Source organism: Lepidochelys kempii, chromosome 7, assembly GCF_965140285.1.
Source record: "Lepidochelys kempii isolate rLepKem1 chromosome 7, rLepKem1.hap1, whole genome shotgun sequence".
NCBI classification, from domain to species: Eukaryota; Metazoa; Chordata; order Testudines; family Cheloniidae; genus Lepidochelys; species Lepidochelys kempii.
In genome coordinates this window covers 56,783,196-56,802,526 of record NC_136386.1, presented here as the reverse complement: position 1 = coordinate 56,802,526, position 19,331 = coordinate 56,783,196, and the positions used below count along the sequence as shown (strand labels likewise).

Below are 19,331 nucleotides of genomic sequence, written 5' to 3'. Positions count from 1 at the left end.
CCTCAAGAAATGCTCTGGAAAAGTCAGTCACAGCCTAGCACATGTCCTGTAGTGCTTGTTGTCATACTGGAAAAGTTAGAGAGAGCTCACAATTATGACTAACTTATCCAGCTCTCGTCCTAATGTACATAACCAGATAGGTAAAGCAACTTCTGGCATCAAGAGAAGCACCAGTACCATTTACATTTCTGAAGTTAGCAAAATAATGACTGGGCTTCTCAGCTATCTTGTAAGTTCCTTTAATATAATTCTGTTTAGTAAATATCTATGGCTGAGAATTCCAGAAGCAACTAGTGACATTAAAGGGGACTGGATCTTACCCTCTGAAAATTCCCCTCCCAGTGTATTAAAATTGCTAGTCACCAGAATATTTTGGCCCTCTTTCTCTGCAATGCCTGGCATTGTAGTTTGGTTTCCTTTTGCAATAACTGAGGCTACCCGCTGTGACTCTTAGCTGAAGGGGAGTTGTGCACAAGCCCAGGGAGATTTGAGGTTTCCACCACACAGCATCTGAAATTGGTATGAGAGCTTCTTCTTTACCTTGCTGTATGTTTTCCCTGATGATCGTGACATGCTGGTCCCGGTCGGGCCGCGTGTGCTCGTGCCAAAACCCAACCACGTGGCCCAGCTCGTGGGCCACGATGCCAAACTTATCACAGTTCTTGCCAATGGATATGGCCTGGGGACCTCCCCCTCGACGACCCACATATGAGCAGCAACTGGAAAAACAAACAACTGGATGAGTGACTTTAATGAATGAAACCATGCTGGTGTAAGCAGTGTCAGGATGAGCTCCACCCTGACATCTGGTGGTGAGGTGTGGCAAGTTGTGGAAAAGAACTTCAGGGGCCAATCTCATTTGCATAGGCACACCCACCACACCTAGAATGAGACCATAGCTGCCCAAATGGTCACTTTGGCTGCTGTGGGATCCCCAGTGTCTCTGTTATCGGGGCAGGAAGAATAAATTATTACCCTGATTATGGGAACTGTGCTTGGAACTGTACGTGGCCTTTTGTTATGATGGATGGATTCACCATCAACTAAGTAGCACTCGCTAGGCAAGGGTCATGGGTTCCAAAACTGTGTGAATGGAGAGAGGCTGGGGACAAGTATTAATACTTGGTGGTTTGGGCCCCTTGGTGAGGGCTTTACATGCTAATTGCACTTCCTCCTCTCTCCACTGTGGAATATCAGAGCTAATTTTGATTTCATTAGAAGTCTAGTTATAGGCTGCTGAGCTCACTTTGGGCTGACAGGTGAATTCAGCTTGTAGTAGGGGAGCCCCAGTGCTGGTGCACTAAGAGCTGAAATCACTGAGTGATGTGTTAAGTAGGGGGGGAGCCTGAAGATATATTGTGGAGCAGTTTGCGGGATGGCTGGAGTGCCTTGCAGACCGGCTGGTGAAGCAGTTTGACGCGGAGCAGTTTGTGGATGGCAGGAGCTGCTTGTGGGCCATGGAGCTGAACGAAGGAGTTCGTGGGGCGGCTGGCGGAGCGGAGTGCAGCTGAGCGAAGGAGTTCGTGGGGTGGCTGGTGGAGCGGAGCGCCGCTATGGAGCGGTCAGCTTCAGATCATGTAAGGTGCCTCTTACCCCCGTCCCATTTCCACCCAGGTTGGGAGGTAAAGCTCCGCAGATAAACTTTCGAACTCTGGGGCTACCCTGACCAGGGACAGAGACTTTTGGGGCATTGGATTTTTGGGACTTTGGGTGATTTGGGGTTGCTGGACTCAAGAACCAAAGGGAAAAGGGCATGCCCCAATTTGCTTGGGGTGGGTTTTTTTTTGCTCATGGGTTGTGTTATGAATCCTGTTGGTGGTGTTTCCCCAACATAATGCCACATTGTTTCTCTCTGTTATTAAAAGGCTTTTTGCTACACTCAGACTATGTGCTTGCAAGAGGGGAAGTATTGCCTCTTGGAGGCGCCCAGCGGGGGTGGTATATATTTGTCCCAGGTCACTGGGTGGGGGCTCGAGCCGGTTTGCATTGTGTTATTGGAATGGATCCCCTAGATATTGAACCCAGCCCTTGTTGCTGCCAACTCTGACAGGCAGAAGGGTTACACTGGTATGGCTGGAGTAGCATGTGTCTATCAACTGGCAGAGTATGCACCACTGCCCTGCTGGATGGAATCAGATCCACTGAATAATTTAGAATTATGTAGCCAGAATGGCAGAGATGGTGTCCTTAGCCTCTGTTTTCCAGAAGCTGGGAATGGGCGACAGGGGATGGATCACTTGATGATTACCTGTTCTGTTCATTCCCTCGGGGGAACCTGACATTGGCCACTGTCGGAAGACAGGATACTGGGCTAGATGGACCTCTGGTCTGACCCAGTATGGCTGCTGTTATGTTTTATTGGCTCAAGGTGCTCCAGAGAAGACAGGTCTAATCTTATCGAGAGATCGTGCATGCTGTCTGTCTCTCTCTCTCTCCCTCTCTCACACTCACATCCCTTTTAGCTTTTTTATCTGGGGTAGGTTTTTGGAGCAGAACAGCCTCAGGTCGCCCTATGCTGCAGGCTAATGTTTTGGGGGGTTTTTTGACTGAAGAGCATGGTATCTCTCTCTAATGAGAGATAGGCCTGGGGAGTTTAGATTAGATCTGGACTCCATCAGGTTTGGAGGTGTTCAAACTCTGTGTTCAGGAGAAGACCCTCTGTGATGAGGAGGCATGAAGCTGGATTTGGAACTCCCTCAAATGCTCAGGCCCATTTCAGCAAGAGCATCCCGGATGGCAAGACCCCCTATCCTGAGGGGCCAATAACTTATGCTGGGTTCTTGAAACTGAGGCTATGTCTCCACCTGGAGCTCGAGGTGTGATTCCCAGCTTGTGTAGACATACTCATGCTAGTTCTCATTGAGCTAGCAAGCTAAAAATAGTAGCAGAGCCATGGTAGCATGGACAGTGGCAAGCAGGTCTAGCTGCCCTGAGCACAAACTCACCTGGATCCCATGGCCCTGCTGTCACTTGCTACTGCTTGTGCTACTGTGACTACATTACTATTTTTAGCGCACTGGTTTGATGAGTCCGAGTGTGAGTATGTCTAAGTGAGTGGGGAATCACCACCCCGGCTCCAAGGGTAGATGTAGCCTGAATGGCAGAGGGGGAATGATTAGAGGGGACCAAGCACATTCACCAGCAATAGATTTCTTAGGCGGAAAATCTGGGGCCCGAGTTACGTAGGTATTAGGTGCCTAAAGATGCAAGTGGGAACTTGGTGGCATTTGCAAAAGTGCCTGAGTCAATCAAGTGCTTGAGTCAAGCAAAGGGAAGGCACGCACCCTCCTACCCCCACCCCCAACAATGCCATCTCCCTACCTACCCACCTTCCCACTGTGCTTTGACACACCTTGCGTGTAACACTTTTATGACTTAAGGAAAGCCCTGGTTTAAAGAGCCAATAGGCCCAACGTTTACATTTTGTTTTTCCTCCCTTCCCCGAAAACCTGACAAAAATTTAAAATATGTGCATGACTTTTTTTTTTTTTAAACGAACAGGTATTACAGGGGCAAGAGGTAGGGAATTCTGACACTCTCATTCAGCGTTTACCTCCCCAAATGACCTATAGGCTAATGAATGAAGCCAGAGGGTGAAAAGAGTTAGAAATTAACTATAAACAGAGACACACTGTCCCATTTACTTTGACTGTAAGCACTTTGGAGACAGAAATGATCTTTTTGTTGTGTGTTCGTACAGTGCCTAGCACAACAGGGCCTTGGTCCATGGCTGGGGTTCCCAGGTGCTACATTAATTAATAACAGCAGCTACTTTCATTGTCAGAACAAAAGCACAGATAGGAAACCAACAGCAAAAATACTGAAAAGGAAATTGGAGCCTTCAAGAATCTGTCCATTTGAACTACACAGGGGCTCGTTAACAACGTGGCACTGAACTCAGGAGGTCTGACATTCTATTCCCAGTCCTGCCACAGCCTTCCTGTGTGATCTGGGGCGAGTCACCTGAATGGAGCTCCTTACAAGACTGGGAGTTTAACTTTTCTGAGACTCACTCTGACATTTGTAAAATGGGGACAGAACCTCCTTTGGGGGCACTTAGATGGCAAGACACAGCCCCAAAGGGCTTACGATGTGTTTTATAGTCTCTGATCTGTGAAATACAAAAAATGGGGGTGGGACACTTTCAACAGGAGTTTTATCCAGGAAGCAAAGGCCTGATCTTGCACGATGGCAACCTATCACTGATTTTGCTGGTACGGGATCCGGCAAGATGCCAGCAGGCCATGTGACTGGACACTGCTATGTGCTCCAGTGCGCGGCGCTTACCCACAGGTTCTGTATGTGAACACGATGAAGCTCTCCTCGTCAGTCCTTTCCACAAAAGTCACGCAGGTGTGCTTCTCCCAGTGCCTCATGGCCTGCTTAAAAATAGCTCTTTGGCTGCCTGAAAAAGAAATCGAAGCAGGACAAATATTTAGGGCCCCATTTTTCCATTGTTCCCATGGCCTCCAACTGCCACTGCAGATGCTCAGCACCTCTGAAAGCTGGACCTTTAGTGCTTAGTATAGAAACCCAGGCTTGTCCTTCCTCCTTACACTCGATGAGTTACTGTATTAAAATGACTAACGAACACGATTAAGCATTAACAGTATATTTCATGCATATATAAACAAGTACAGATTCCCTGCTTCTGCCATCAAGAGGCACAGTTGCAAAAGGGAGAGGCCAAATGTCCAGCGCTGCATGGTGCTTTGTTCTGTATGTGACTACAATCTTGCAGCGTTGGTTCCCGTGCCAGCATAGGGCAGGGAAACAAAAGATGTAAAGCTCAGGTAATTACAGGTCTGCACTGGGTGTATGTTCCCCCGGATCCAAGTGAATAAAGCAAAATTGTTGCCGAAAAAATCTCCTCAGCCTAGGAGCAAAAAATAACGAGGAAAAAAGCTGGAGGGAGTCATTTCTGAGGCGAGATTGAAAGGTACATACATGGACAGATGGTCTGGCCCTGGCTGAGTGCGCGACACAGAATGCACACAGAGCCCTTACACAGGAGCCAGGAGCAATTGCTGTTCTTTTGCCCGGTGCACAAGGACTGCTCCAGGCTTACATCTACACCCAAAGGGGCAGAGATGAGAGGGTTCTGCACTGCCAGCTAGAGACGATACGTTTATGGATGGGATGGGATGGGATGGGATGACAAGACTGCCTATAATGCAGCCAATCTGCGACTGCTAGCAAGAAATATCTCTACCATCCGGTGATGGGACATTGGATGGGGAGGGCTCTGAGTTACCACAGAGAATTCTTTCCCAGGTGTCTGGCTGGTGGGTCTGGCCCACAGGTTCAGGGTCTAACTGATCGTTGTATTTTGTGTTGAGAAGGAATTTTCCTCCAGGTCAGATTGGCAGAGACCCTGGGGGGGGGGGGTTTCAACTTCCTCTGCAGTATGGGGCATAGGTCAGCTGCAGGTTTAAACTAGTGTAAATGGTGGATTCTCTGAAACTTGAAGTCTTTAATCATGATTTGAAGACGTCAGTAACTCAGCCAGAGGTTAGGGATCTATTACAGGAGTGGGTGAGGTTCTGTGGCCTGCGATGTGCAGAAGGTCAGACTAGATGATCACGATGGTCCCTTCTGGCCTTAGAGCCTATGACATGCTGCCATGCTGCAGGGGCTGTGCATGCTGTACCAGTGAGGGGAGGGTGGCACTGCACCTGTAGCACCTAGGGACTGCTGGAGCAGTTATGCCCACCTGAGTGGCACAATTCCTCCAGGAGCTCATGCTGGGACAGCGCCTCTGCACCGCCCTGTCCTGTGAGCTCTACTGCAATGCAATAATTGAACCCTCACTGGGTAGCTAGGTTAAGAGAAGGAGCTAGAACCATGGAGAAATATTTGAAGGGAGCAAACCTCAAGTAGAAAGTGCACTGAGAGGCCACAAGGAGTATAGTGCAGAGTACTAGGATGAAACGGGTTGAATATTGGGAGAAATATTGCCACCGTGAGAGATCAGACTGGAACAGTCTCCCCAAGGAGGTGCTAGAAGTCTCATCACTGAAGTTATTTAAAGTGAGGGTGGACAGACCACTGGGAGATTTATTTACAGGGAAGGATCCTGCACTGGCCTGTGCAGGAAAGGGTGGGGGGTGGTCTCGTTCCCACATCTAGGGTTCTGTGGAAGCTGTGACCCCCCCCCCCCCGTCTTTAAACCCTTTCCCAGGCTGCTCTGACTGAGGGTGGTAGCTGGGCACCTCTCCTGTGGCTTCCCTGGACAAAGCACTGGGAAATGGCAGGAACCAAACGAATGTTTTAAGATGCACTTGGTTGGTAACAAAACAGCAAAAGACACAAGGAAGCATGGCCTGGCAGGGCTGCACTAGAGAGGCAAAGACGTCCACATCCTCTCAATGGATATTGCAACACAGTAGGCAGGACACCAGCCCCTCTCCAGGCAGCTACTCTTGGAAGTGATGCTTATTTGGACACTGCTCAAAGGTGGTGCAACCAAGGGTCTCTGAGCTGTACTAAGAGATCCCCCATTCCATCCAGCGATCCAGCTTAGAGCTCCCTGTTCCTCCTCCCCACCCAGCTGCTTCGTGGCTCGGCATCACACTGACCAACTGTGCAAAGGAGAATCACAAGGTGCTGTAGTCTCAGGGATCTGCTGGCCAGAGGGATCACACGAGAACAGCCCAATGCACTTTCTTCCCCATGCCTGTGGGTCAGAATGCCCTGCCTTTTCAGCACTCCCATCCTAGAGACCCAGACAGCAAGGAAACAAGCTCAGGTCTCAGATTCTGACCCACCACAGAACAGGAGTTTTAAGCAGTGTCCAGCTGCACAGAGGTACGCTGGACTGAGTGCCGAGGCCTTTCTCCAGGAACTTCAGGGGTGGGGTTCGGCTATTTGTCTAGCCGCTTCGCCATGCAGCCAGCCCTCTCCAGGGAAGGGCTCCCAAAGATCAGGCACCCTTGAGCCAGGAATGAAGTTCTCCTAAGAAGAGTTCCCCAAGCCTCAAACAGCTAACTAAGCATTGGGTTTTGCTACTGACCAGTGAAATTTCCTCCAATGACATAGGGTATGACCCCTCCGGGCCAGATTCTCTCTGCCCTGGATGTGGTTGCCCTGCGGATTCTGGGAGAGGAGCCCGCGGCTGAGAGGGACAGGTCTTTATACTCTTCCTCCTTTGGCCTCCTTGAGAGTGTGGCGTTCCTCCTGTCATCTGCAAGACAAAAGTTGCAACACTGTTTAAATCCTCTTGCTTCCCAGGGCAGCCCCAAAGCAATACCCTGGCCTCAGTGCACGCAAAAACAGAACAATCAGATTGTTAATGTGAACCAGAAGCCACATCCAGGTCTGCCCTTGTTTTCTTCAGGGCTATCATAGAGCTAATCTGTAGCAGACGGTCTTATCATTTGACCTTCCCCATCCTCAATGCTAAAGCAGATGGGGAATTGCCATTCTGCTGTTTCTTCACATTACAGTGATCTCACTGACAGGGACATCGAGTTAGAAGTTTGAGTAGAGACGGGACCAAACCAAAATCCCAGATCCGAACAGCACCAGAATTTGCCTCTAAACCCCAAATTGGCAGCTTGGGCTCCTGGCATTTTAGATGACATAGATTCTGTTGCATTGCATTGCACTGCATCTCAGTCAGTCAAAGCACAGGGAGGCTGAACAATTACAATCATTAGGCCGTCCAGTGTAATCACAATGCTAGGGTCCTTCATATAAACTCATAACTGTATCTTTGTCCTTTTGCCTGTGAGTTTATCCCACTGCGAAGGCAGTTACTGATTTGGCGTGTACTCTCAATTTATCGACTCATCTTCATACTAACATGTTTAGAGACTGAAGTCTATTCCACAAATCTATATTTTTATAATGGTAAAAGCAGCCAAACCTACTTCTACTTAGGAGTGGAATCTGCTCTCACAAAATGAAGGAACAACCTCCTAAATTCTACGCTGAATAGTTTTCATGTGTAATTTTCAGGCACTTGGGAGGGTCTGTGATTGGGCAGATTCTGCCAGGAGGATGCAGGTTTTCACCATGGAAAAATGGAGAAATTTGACCCCCAGCATCAGTTACAAATCTGTCACATTCTCTCTCTTGTTTTGGTACAAAAAGAATAAAAAGTTAACAGGCAAAATGAGAAAATGTCCCCCCCTTACTTGTTAAATGGGCAACAAGGTTAATTTCCATCTGCCTTGGTGCTGCTGCAAACACACTTGGTCCAGGTCTAACAGTGATTTATTAACTCTGAGGGACAGTCTCTTTGTAGCCAAAGTTAGAGCTGACCGAGCTGCAGATCTTCTTTTGTTGATGACCCTCTGAGAGCACTTACAAATGTCCCATTTACTGCACCATAGACAGCTTCCCTGCTGTCTGCTTTATTCCTCTGTCTTGTTTTAAAGAACACTTACACACAGGCTGTATGGCCCATGGGAATTTCCAGCTAGTGAGTCTCACTGTAGGTCTATGTTGCAATGAAAGGATGGAATTGCAGCAGGTGTACACACCCCCAAGCTAGCTTTAATCTAGCTAGCTCAGGTACTGATAGCAGCGAAACTGCGGCAGCATGGACTTCAGTGGGGGCTAGCTGCCCAGTGATTACCCAGGGCTCCAGGGAGGCTTGTACAATCCGCGCTGAAGTCCATGCTGGCCTGCTAATGGAACCTGAGCTGGCTACATTAAGGCTTGTGCAGGTACGTCCACACCTCCTGCAGTCACATACCCCAGCTGCAACCTGGACAGATCCTCAGTTCAGTACCTAGTGGACAAACAGCCCCATCACAAAGACAAGCCAGTGACATGACTCGAGCTAATCAATGCCCCGGGTGGCAGCATCAGGGCTGAGGGCTGAATGAATGGGTCATTGACCACTCCATTTTCACCCTGGGATGGGGTGTCCATCCCACTGTAGGTAGAGTAGGTTGTTAGGACAATTAACAACCTGGGGGAGAGCCAGAGACTGAAATACCAATTGATTGTGAAGCCCAGCTGGGCAGGAGCAGGCTGAGCTTGTATACAGCCAGCAAGCTAAAAAAAAGAAGGGGATGGCAGAGGTAGTAGTCTGCAGTAGCTCCCGGGGAGAAGGGAGGTGAGTTTGGGGCTACAGAGGAGAGAAGTAGTCGTCTGCAGTTACTCCCTGAGAAGAGGGCATTCAGGCCAGTGAACTCAGAGGAGGTCCAGAAGATAAAAAGGGAAATAGGAAGGCATCTAGAAAAGTAGCCCCAGGACCTGGGAGCTAGTTGCCAGGTGTAGAGTCCCTGGACTGGAACCTGGAGTAGTCGGCCAGCCTGAGTTCTTCTACCAGCTGCTGAGAAAGCGGCACTGGATCTGGTTGTGGCCCGGAAGGCTGACTGGGCCAGCAAATGGGTTGCTAATCCAGGGGACTCTGACACCCTGGAAAGGGAGGACTATGGTGAACTGGCTGGAGGGGAGAGTCACAAAGAAGGAGCACCCCAGGTCCCAGAAAAAGAAAGACCACAGGGCGAGGAACTGATGGAAGAAGTGTCAGACTGGTGGAGAGCAAATCCCAGAGGTGCCCCAAAGAGGCCCCAATGACAATGAGTGAGCCCCCTGTGACACACCTCTGCAGATGGCCCTTGCAGGTCAGGGCTGAGGCAGTAAAAGAAGCTTGCCATGTTGTTGCCAGTGCCCTACTTGATCGAGGGATAGTGGGAGAAATTGGCTTTTAGGGTTGTCCCAGTGGCATCTTACATCCCAGAACACTTCAACTTCATAGATGTGTTACAAAACAAAGTGGCTGGTGGCCCCTTGTGCTCCCCCAGTCCCACCCCACCCCAAAAGGAGCCGGACCTCTGCTGCGCTGCATGGGTGGAGGGTTGGGAAAAGAAGGGAACAATGCTTTGGCAATGCCCCCTCTCCAATCCACAGGCACCAGATCCGTACTCTTCTGCTCACTCACTGGGGGGGCGCGATCCAGGCTTGTGGCTCACTGATTTTTGCTGAAGCTCCAGGCAGAGGTGCCTTTGCGCTGTTGTCAGCATCACTGTGGTTGTGTGGCCAGTTACCAGCCTCACTTCCTGAATCAGTAACACACGCAGGGTTTGGTTTTGTTTTTTTTTAAAAGCCTCATTATAAAAATACTCAGAGTCTGCTGAGCCTTACTCTCCATGCAAGAGGGGTCCCCATGGCCCACCGTGATTAGCAGGGGCTGCGGACTGAGCCCCTGTCCCATTCATCCTCCTGGCGGAGACGTGAAGCAGCAAATCAGTGCTGTCAAGGCTGAGCAGTCTTGCACAATGAGAAGGAAATTAAGGCAGAGCAGAGGGATGGAAGGATGAACTTTCAAACTCCCTCCCCACCTCCTGCAGGGCCCATGCTTGCTTGTCAAATGCCTTCTCTGAAGCTGCAGGTTGAGCGAGGACACAATGCCTGGAATTTGCCTTTTGTTCGGTTGCATTTGTCTGAAGGGGTCTCATGTGGCTGCAGAGGGGAGCAGGAGCATCAGACATTTTAGAAGCATAGGAACGGCCCATCCCAGAACCAGCCTATGGGCCAGCTAGTCAGACACTATGGTTACTACAACGGTCAATACCGGGTGCTTCAGATGAAGGAGAAGCCACCTTCTCCTCTTGCCTTCTCACCCGCCCCCGACACGCCTACCTGTGTTCTACAGTGCTATGGGCTAGACTGGGGGAGATCTCTGGGGGTGCAAAGAGGGTGAGGGAGATGGAAGGAGACTAGCACTTGGGCCCTCACAATCAGGCACATCTCACCATGCAAGGACTGGAGGACTCTGCAGCAGATAGTGGGTCTAGGAGCCCCATGGAGGTGAAGCAGGACGAAGGCAGGGTCATGGCCCATCCTCTCTACACTGACTGCCATCGAGGTAGGATGTTTAACAGGGTGCAGTGACGCTCTCTGGGTGCAGTCTATGGGCAGCGGCATGCATCATTCAGATGGCTACATGGTTTGGGAAGGGGAGAGAGGGCCCCATGGACACCTTCTCCGAGCCACCATCTCGCACCATCCTTGGCCTACCATAAGGCTTAGTGAATACACACATGGACAATTACCACCAATCAAGCTAAGCTAGTCGCCTTTTTCCCCACACTCCAGCCCAAGTCTGCAGTTTGTGGCACATGAGGAGCTCCATGGGACAGATTCTGTGGCTGTGTTCCTGTGTCGGCTGGGAGACCACTGGGAAAGCAGAGCTGTAGGTGCTTTCCCCTCCCTAGAGATCCCAATGCACCTTGCTGGGGCAGCCCCTGGTTCAGACCCCATTGGCAGCTCCTGGTCCTTTCCCTGCTGGCAGCTCCGAGATTCTGCCCCGTGCTCTTCAACTTGTGGCAAGGCCCTAGAGGAAGCTGCCCTTCCTTCTCAACAACTGTCTCGACAACGTCCCAATGCTTCCAGCAGAGAGCTGGGGCTACTTGTGGAAGTGGTAGCAAATAAGGCAGCATTGTGCGACCAGCAAGGACTATACAGTTCATGGCTTTAAGCAATTGTCCTCATATCAGTCATCAGTGTGAAGGGGAGTTTTTTCTGTGCCCAGTACATGCCACAAAGAATGAAGACAGAAGCTAAAAACGAGAGAGGCCCTATCTTTTTCCTAACGGCAGTGGCTGTTCTTATTCAGAGAGTTGTTGGCCCCAGAGAGGAAAAGCTCTGTGTGACTTTGAAAGCTTGTCTCTCTCACCAACAGAAGTTGGTCCAATAAAAAAGACAGTATCTCACCCACCTTGTCTCTCTAATAATATATTGGGACCAATATGGCTACAACACTGCAAATGCTAGTCTGGACAGTTATAGGAGTCCACCTCCCTAACGTTCCTCCTGCAGTCTCAACTGAGCACAGCTTCCTTCTTCACTTCCTGTCTTGAAATGAGTTTGTAAGTGTTGTGGTGAGCTGTTAGCTGCCACAGCCACCCCAGAAGTGGCAGCATTTCAGCGGTGGGGTGAAGAGATTTCTCATACGCTGACTGTAGCTCATGAAGTGCTTTGGGATGAGAGGGGCTATGAAATGGTTCCTGCTGCTTGTGTACACACACTGTATGTTCTAGCCTCTCATCACTAGATATGGACAGTTTGTCAGAAAGGTTGAGCTCAGTTTTAAACTTGAGTATCTGCACCGGTGTGTCTCAAATGGGAAGTGAGCGGAAAGACCAGTAACACTATTCAGCCTTCTGGATAACAAGGCCCTACACAATATCCATGAACTGCTCTTCCTTGAATTAGTGAATTTAATCCTGAGGCCAAGTGGCAAACACTGGGTAATTCAGCAGGAGCTATTCTGAAGCTACGTGGTCCAGGGGTCTGAGCACTAGACTAGAAACCAGGTGCTCCTGAGTTCTAATCCCAGTTCTACCACTGACTTGGTATATGACCCCAGGGATGTTGCTCAATCTCTCTGCCTTAGTTTCTCCACCTGTAAAGTGGGAAGAACGATTTGTAAATGCAAGGCATGTAGCACCTGTAGGAATTACACCAGCCCCAGAGATTGATGTCCTGTATTTATCCACAGACCAGGTACAGTCTAGGCAGTGGCAGCTCCCTCTTTTTGCTCTCATTAGTGTTTGAACTCTGACCTAGGGAGGGAACCAGTCACTGATAGCTCCTGCAAGTGAGAAGGCTCAATATGCCTGCTTCACAACGTGGTGCATGTCCCCAGCTAGCTTAGCTTTTGGAGAGGGGCAAGGAGTCTCACAAACACCACCCAGCCAGTGCATCCTCATTGAGCTATACTGGACCAAACCCACCCCGGTGAACCTCCACCCAGGTCCGAGAAGGTGCGTCAGGGATACAGCTGGTCTGATACGCACAAGCACACGTACACAGGACAAAACATTCTTTTACAGTGGATAAAAAAGGAAATAAAAGATACCCAAAAGTCTGGGGGGGCACCACATTACCCTTTTTAACTTTTTTGCTACTACGACTGGTTGCCGTGGTGTTCTGGCTGGGCCCAGCAGACTGCTCCCCTAGGCCACCTGTAAAGAGAGGAAAGAGAGAGAGCCCATTGTGAGCAGGCAGGGAGAGCAGATGCACCAAAAGGACAACAACGCACATCGAATTCTCAGTGCGATCCCTGGAAGGGGACCTGCCATGGGGATGGAAAGCGATCGCTCTCCTTCCACGTGCGGGACCGGGTGGGTAGCACACAGGACTGGGGCTCACGAGAACTGGGTTCTGCTCCCAGCTCTGCCATTAGCTTGCTCTGTGATCATGGGCAAGTGACATCACGTCTCTGCACCCCAGTTTGTAATACCATCTTTGTAACATGATGTGTGAATGGAAAGCGCTATTTCAGAGCCAGGCATTCTTTATGGTGGCTATTAAATACAATAATAAAAGGCACTGACATGATAAGGAAATAAGCCACTCCTCATCCCTGGCCACTCAATTAATTGATTTCTACCTGGGATGAATCTGCCCCCACTTGAGAACAACAATCCTTCTAGGTGTTAGTACAATACTGAATATAAAGAACTGTGCAATTCCACTTTATTTCATGCAGTTCACTCAGGGCCAAATTACCAGTCTACTTCCAACACTTGCAAAGGAAAATTAAAGCAGATCTGTACAGCTTGACTGAGAGATGAGCAAACATCTTGCATCTTGATCCGCAAACATCTGAAGAGTGTAAAGACCAAAAGAGGGGAGGAATCTTATGTTCATGTCATACAAACAGAAAAGTTAGATAAGAATATAAAATACTCTTGCTCAAAGATTGCAGCATAACACAACTTTATTTCTTAGAATTCAGAATCTTAACACGCTAATAACCCAAAACCAGAATGCAATAAAGCAGGATGCTCCCTAAAACACAGGCACAATTCACTCCACCTTAATCTAGGCTGCCTCTCTGCAGCTGACTCAGCTAGACCCAGATCACATGCTTCCCTACAGAGCCCCTAGCCTGCCAGCAGGACTAGGTCACCCCTTGCCACTTAAAGTAATAGCTTGTAATTTCTAACACAATTTTCCATACACTGCCAAATCTATTATTTGTATTACGATAGCTCTTAGGGCTCCCTGTGCAAACATACTGAGACACAACCGCTTCCCCAGTGAACTCACAAACTAAATAAACACAACAGAGTGGGGATCAGGATGTGACACTGAAGCAGAGCAATGGTTTCAAATGCCATATGTGGCACAATATTTTTTCTTTTTGCAGGGGGGAACTAAATTTTATTAGATTTGGTAGGGGGGGATTAGACAGACAAAGGGAGGGAGGGGGCACACTACAGGTCCAGTGGGGGGATGCTGAAAGACTAGGGGAGGGGAGAAGAGGGAGGGGAGCACAGAGGGCAGGTGAAGTGAGAAGGAAGGGTTAGAGCACTCAGCTTGTTAGTTACACATTTTTAGATGGCTTTGGATTTACGCTAAGTTGTATAACTATGAACCATACTCCAAGCATGCCTTGCACGGATGTAAAGCTTTAGTGTGAAAACTTATTAGCAGATGGACTGCTGTTTGAATGGGCAGAATCTGTTAGAAGATATAAATATAAACAGTATGCTAGGCATGGCTGGTTATCTTTGAGATAATTGGTACCAGTGTCTTTAATTAGATAAGATGTTAGAAATAATGGGTGCAGATGATCTTTGTACCCTGAAAAACAGGCATGGAACAAAATAAAGAAAAGGGATGAAAGGTATGCATTCACAAGGTGAAATTTGGGGAATTTTCTATTTGTTGTACACAAATGAGGTATAAAAGACAACTTGACGTCACTTCTTGGAAGTGAAGATTCTCAATATCTGGAGAACACACGTGCAGCTTTGGGTAATGTATGAACCTCTCCATTTGTGCTGATTTCTCTGTGTTTAATCAGCAGATTGTGCTAGGTTATCTGAGCTGAGTTACATCTGACATCTTATCAATAAAATAACTGACCCCTCAACAAGCCACCTGACATAACCAGTGCTCACCAGCCCCTGCTGTAGTCCTTGCTGAGGCTTCTCCTCTGTCTGCTCCTGCCAGCTTGAGAATTTCTCTCAATGCTGGGGCTGGAATTTCTTCCCCCAGCACAACATGATTTCATATGGGCGATACAAGTCTCTTAGTGTGACCCATCTTTCCTTCTCCCAAATGCTGCAATATCTGAATTCACCAGGATAGGACAAAGGGGTCTGACTAGAAGCAGTGGGATGAAAGGGGAACACTGAACACCAGGAAAAGCTTCCTGGCAGGGAGATGCATTATGGTGTGGAATTGTCTCCTAAGGGAAGTGATGGAAGCTCCACCGTTTGGGACACTTACCATTCAGTTGGACAAAAGTCACTACATTTGTGAGCTAAACCTGGATTGATAAGATGGACTGCTTGCGACCTAATCGCTCACTTCCAGCTGTGATGGCTGATCCGAAAATTTCCCTTTGTTCCATTTCATCTTGCAACTTATTACATCCACTAAGATCATCTCAACACAGCTCTTTTCACTAACTGAATTTGACATCCTTAGGATTTCTTTCCCCCAAACATAAGAATGGCTGTAGTGGGTCAGACCAAAGGTCCATCTAGCCTAGTGTCCTGTCTTCCAACAGTGGCCAATACCAGGTGCCCCAGAGGGAACGAACAGAACAGGTAATCATCAAGTTATCCATCCCCTGTCACCCATTCCCAGCTTCTGGCAAACACAGGCTAGGGACACCATCTCTGCCCATCCTGGCTAATAGCCATTGATGGACCTATCCTCCATGAACTTATCTAGTTCTTTTTTGAACCCTATTATAGTCTTGGCCTTCACAATATCCTCTGGGAAAGAGTTCCACAGGTTGACTGTGCATTGTGTGAAAAAATACTTCCTTTTGTTTGTTTTAAACCTGCTGCCTATTAATTTCATTGGGTGACCCCCTAGTTCTTGTGTTATGAGAAGGAATAAATAACACTTATTTACTTTCTCCACACCAGTCATGATATTATAGAACTCTATCATATCCCCCTTAGTCGTTTCTTTTCCAAGCTGAAAAGTCCCAGTCTTATTAATCTCTCCTTATACGGAAGCTGTTCCACACCCCTAAGCATACTATTCATTACAGAGCATCAGTCATATTTAAAGGACAGTGTTCAGATGTTAACGCGGAGTTCTTATGGCCTGGGGATCTTTGCTGGAGTGGAAAATAATTTTGTATTTATAAATAAAAAGCAGCTTTCTTCCAGAGTCATGAACAGATTGCTTCTTAATTGAATTTGGGAGGTGAATTATATGGTGAATTAGAAAAAAAGAACAACACTGCATTTAGTGAATTGTTCCCCTAGAAGGGGGCCGCTTGGCATTGAATTGCAAATGATGGCACCAAGCATTACAGCTGGCACCCCCTCCATCCCAGGCTGCTGACCTCTGCCGTGTTTCAGCCATCATTGGAACAGGCTTCTTTTCAGAGCTGCAATTGCATTCTTTCCCGGAGACCAGTGCAAGCCTTGGTTTCGTGTGCAAAAGAGATGTTTGAATAAACTATTGAGCCTAATGAAATCTGCAAGCTCTTTGCGTATTTTCTCTCATGATAGCCAGTGAAAAGTGGGATGATTACACAAAGGCTAAATATGGTTGTGGTGATACACCAGATATTTTCAAACATTATTAATCTTACCACCACAGCCATGGAACACCCATACTCCTGCCTAAACAGATGGATGGTTTTATTGACACATGCCACATCCTAGATTTTAGGGGCTCTTAGGCCCTACCTACAAACTTAGTATCAAAACACCTTCCAGAGATTCATTAAGCAACATGATGTCCCTTCTCTGTTCTTTTCCCGAGGGGAAGATAAAACATGATTTTGGAGAGAGAGTGATAGGTAAATTAAGGGTTTTTATTAGTAAAAGTGAGGTCTAACAAATGCACCATTCATTTGGAACAGAAAGTGTAATGGTTCAAGGTGATTCTTGGTTCCTGTGGCAGAGAGTTCCACAGTCTCTCTTGCCAGCCAACTGAGAAGGTAAAAATGAGCTTTACCTTCGTGATGGACTTTCCCATCATGCCAGAGGAGCATAGTTGCTGATGGCAATTATAATTCCAAAGTATGAACTCATCACATACATATTTCAGCCCAGTATAATTAAGAATGCTGAAGAGGAGGATGGAGATCTTGAATCTGGTGCAACTTTCTATGGGAAGCCAGTGTAGCAAGTGGAGGAAAGGTTTATGTTTGCAGTATTAGCTGTACATGTCTCATGGCTGATTTCTCACACCTACATAGATTGCATTGCTATAGTCCAACTGAGATATAACAAAGGCATGTGTTATCAAGACCAGGTCAGCCTCCACAAGGATGGGAGGCAGCCTGCTAGCCAGCTGTGAGAGCTTAACTTTGGTGAGGAGTCCAGGAGAACTCCTAGGCTGCAGCCTGGCTCTACTAGCTGTGCAGCTGCCTTCAACATGTGCAGAAGGCACTACTGCCGCAATCCCTCGGCATTGTCCTCTGCTAGACAGCTTTAAGCCGATCTTCCGAGTCCAGTCCATAATTCTGATCTCAGTCAGTCACTGGCTTAGCCAGATGGCACCGGCATCCTTGTGTGTTGTGACAGATATCTGGAGCTGAGTGCCAGCTGTGGTTGGTGTTTGGACCAAGAAATCTCACTGGTTCCCCTAGTGGTTGAGTGTAGATGTTGAAGAAATCTGGCCAGAGACCTGATCCTTGGGGAACCTGCAAATGAGGGGTTTGGCAGCAGAAGTTTAGGTTCCCATCACTATGTTCTAGTTTTTGTTTGTTTGTTTTTAAAGGAGAGGAAAAAGGAAGTTTAAAAAAAATTAGCAGAGGCAATTGGAAAGAATTGGTTAGAGCAAAGCCAGAAATCATGATGGTGACATTGCTCCTGCAGTCTTGGGAGGCCTGGAAAGGAGCACCTGCACAGTCCACCATAGCAGGGCTAGGAGCTGTGCTGATGGCCTCTAAGCCAATTCCCATCAAGTCCTCCTTAGTCGAAGAAGGGCACTGAGTGACTGATACAGGACCTGAGAGAGAAGTAGAAGGGGACAACCCCCCCCACCTTTTGCAGTAGCCTCTCAGAACCTGTCATCTTCTCCTTCCCCACATGAACACTGATGGTCCTTCAAACACTGTTCCAGTAGGACAGTCATGGCATTCATGACACAAACGTGTGTTCTCGGACTCCTCTCCTAGGCTGAGAAATCAGCCCAAAGATGTGACTGTACCGACACAGCCATTTCTGAGTGGATTCACTGTTCACAGCATCCAACATGACCGCTGGCATTCTGGGTTGATCCTGTCTACAGCATATATGAGGCTTAATGCCCTTTATTGATCCAAGTGGTGCCTAAGTGCACATAACTGGAGCCAAGTCGTCCAATGACTCTTCTTTCTATTGATCAGGGAGATGTGATACTCATACAGCATCGCTCCCTCACTAGCTGCACAGACAATACAAGACTTTCTGGTTCAACGTATTGGGTAACATGCCAGAGAGTTCTAGAGGACAGGCACCTCGTAGATCGATCAATCTCCAGCATCACACATGAAAGGAGACACTTCACTTCCCAGAGACGTGTCCAATTTCACCTGAGGCACCTTTAGCTGAGTTGTCTTGGTTATACATCTCCCCCATTCAGCATTTCAAAGAGTGACAGCACTCACAGTCTAAAGTGCTGTCTGCTTTCTTGGGAGGACCTGACTAGGAGCAGTAGAAGTGCCCTAAATGTGGGGGGCCATAAGCACCTGAACCATGGCCCCACCTTCATGCTGCCCCTTCCCCCTGAGGCCCCACCCTCACACTGCCCCTTCCTTCCGAGACCCCGCCATCGCATTGCCCCTTCCTCCTGAGGCCCTGCCCCTACGCCGCCCCTTTAGGGTTGCCAACTTATTAATTGCATAAAACCGAACATCCTTTCCCCGCCCTCTGCTCCGCCCCTTCCCTGAGAACCCATCCCCACTCACTCCAGCCCCCTCCCTCCATCACTCACTCTCCCCAATCCTCACTCACTTTCACTGGGCCAGGGGAAGGGGTTGGGGTACAGAAGGGGGTGCGGGCTCTGGGGTGAGGCCAGAAATGAGGGGTTCAGGGTGCGGAAGTGGGCCCTGGGCTTGGGTAGGGGGTTGAGGTGTGGGAGGGGGTGAGGGCTCCGGTTGGGGGTACGGGCTTTGGGGTGGGGCTCAGAGGGTTACAGTTCAGGAGGGGGGCTCCAGGCTGGGGCCAAGAGGTTTGGAGTGCAGGAGTGGGCTCAGGGCTGGGGCAGGGGGTTGAGGTGCGAGAGGGGGCACAGGCTCTGACTGGGGGTGTGGGCTCTGGGGTGGGGCCAGGGATGAAGCATTTGGGGTGCAAGAGGGAGCTCAGGGCTGGGGCAGGGGTGCAGGAGGAGATGCGGGATGCAGGTTGTAGGAGGGAGTTACGGTGCAGGAGGAGGTTCTGACCTGGGGTAAGGGGTTG

The 19,331-nt window shown here is 48.7% G+C and overlaps 1 protein-coding gene across 5 annotated transcripts in view; it reads right to left on the bottom strand.

Moving 5' to 3' along the window:
* The window catches only part of TLL2 (tolloid like 2), a 180,354-nt gene that overhangs the window by 57,102 nt on the left and 103,921 nt on the right, over positions 1-19,331 (bottom strand). For 3 of the 5 annotated variants that reach the window (XM_078853778.1, XM_073352982.2, XM_073352985.2), the window contains exons 3-6: positions 12,849-12,926; positions 7,013-7,183; positions 4,288-4,405; positions 541-719 (exon numbers count right to left, since the gene is read on the bottom strand). In XM_078853778.1, the coding sequence (XP_078709904.1) occupies positions 541-719; positions 4,288-4,405; positions 7,013-7,183; positions 12,849-12,926 (546 nt within the window). Of the gene's footprint in view, positions 1-540; positions 720-4,287; positions 4,406-7,012; positions 7,184-12,820; positions 12,927-19,331 lie in introns of those variants that run through there. The other 2 variants (XM_073352986.2, XM_073352984.2) reach the window with 2 other exon arrangements.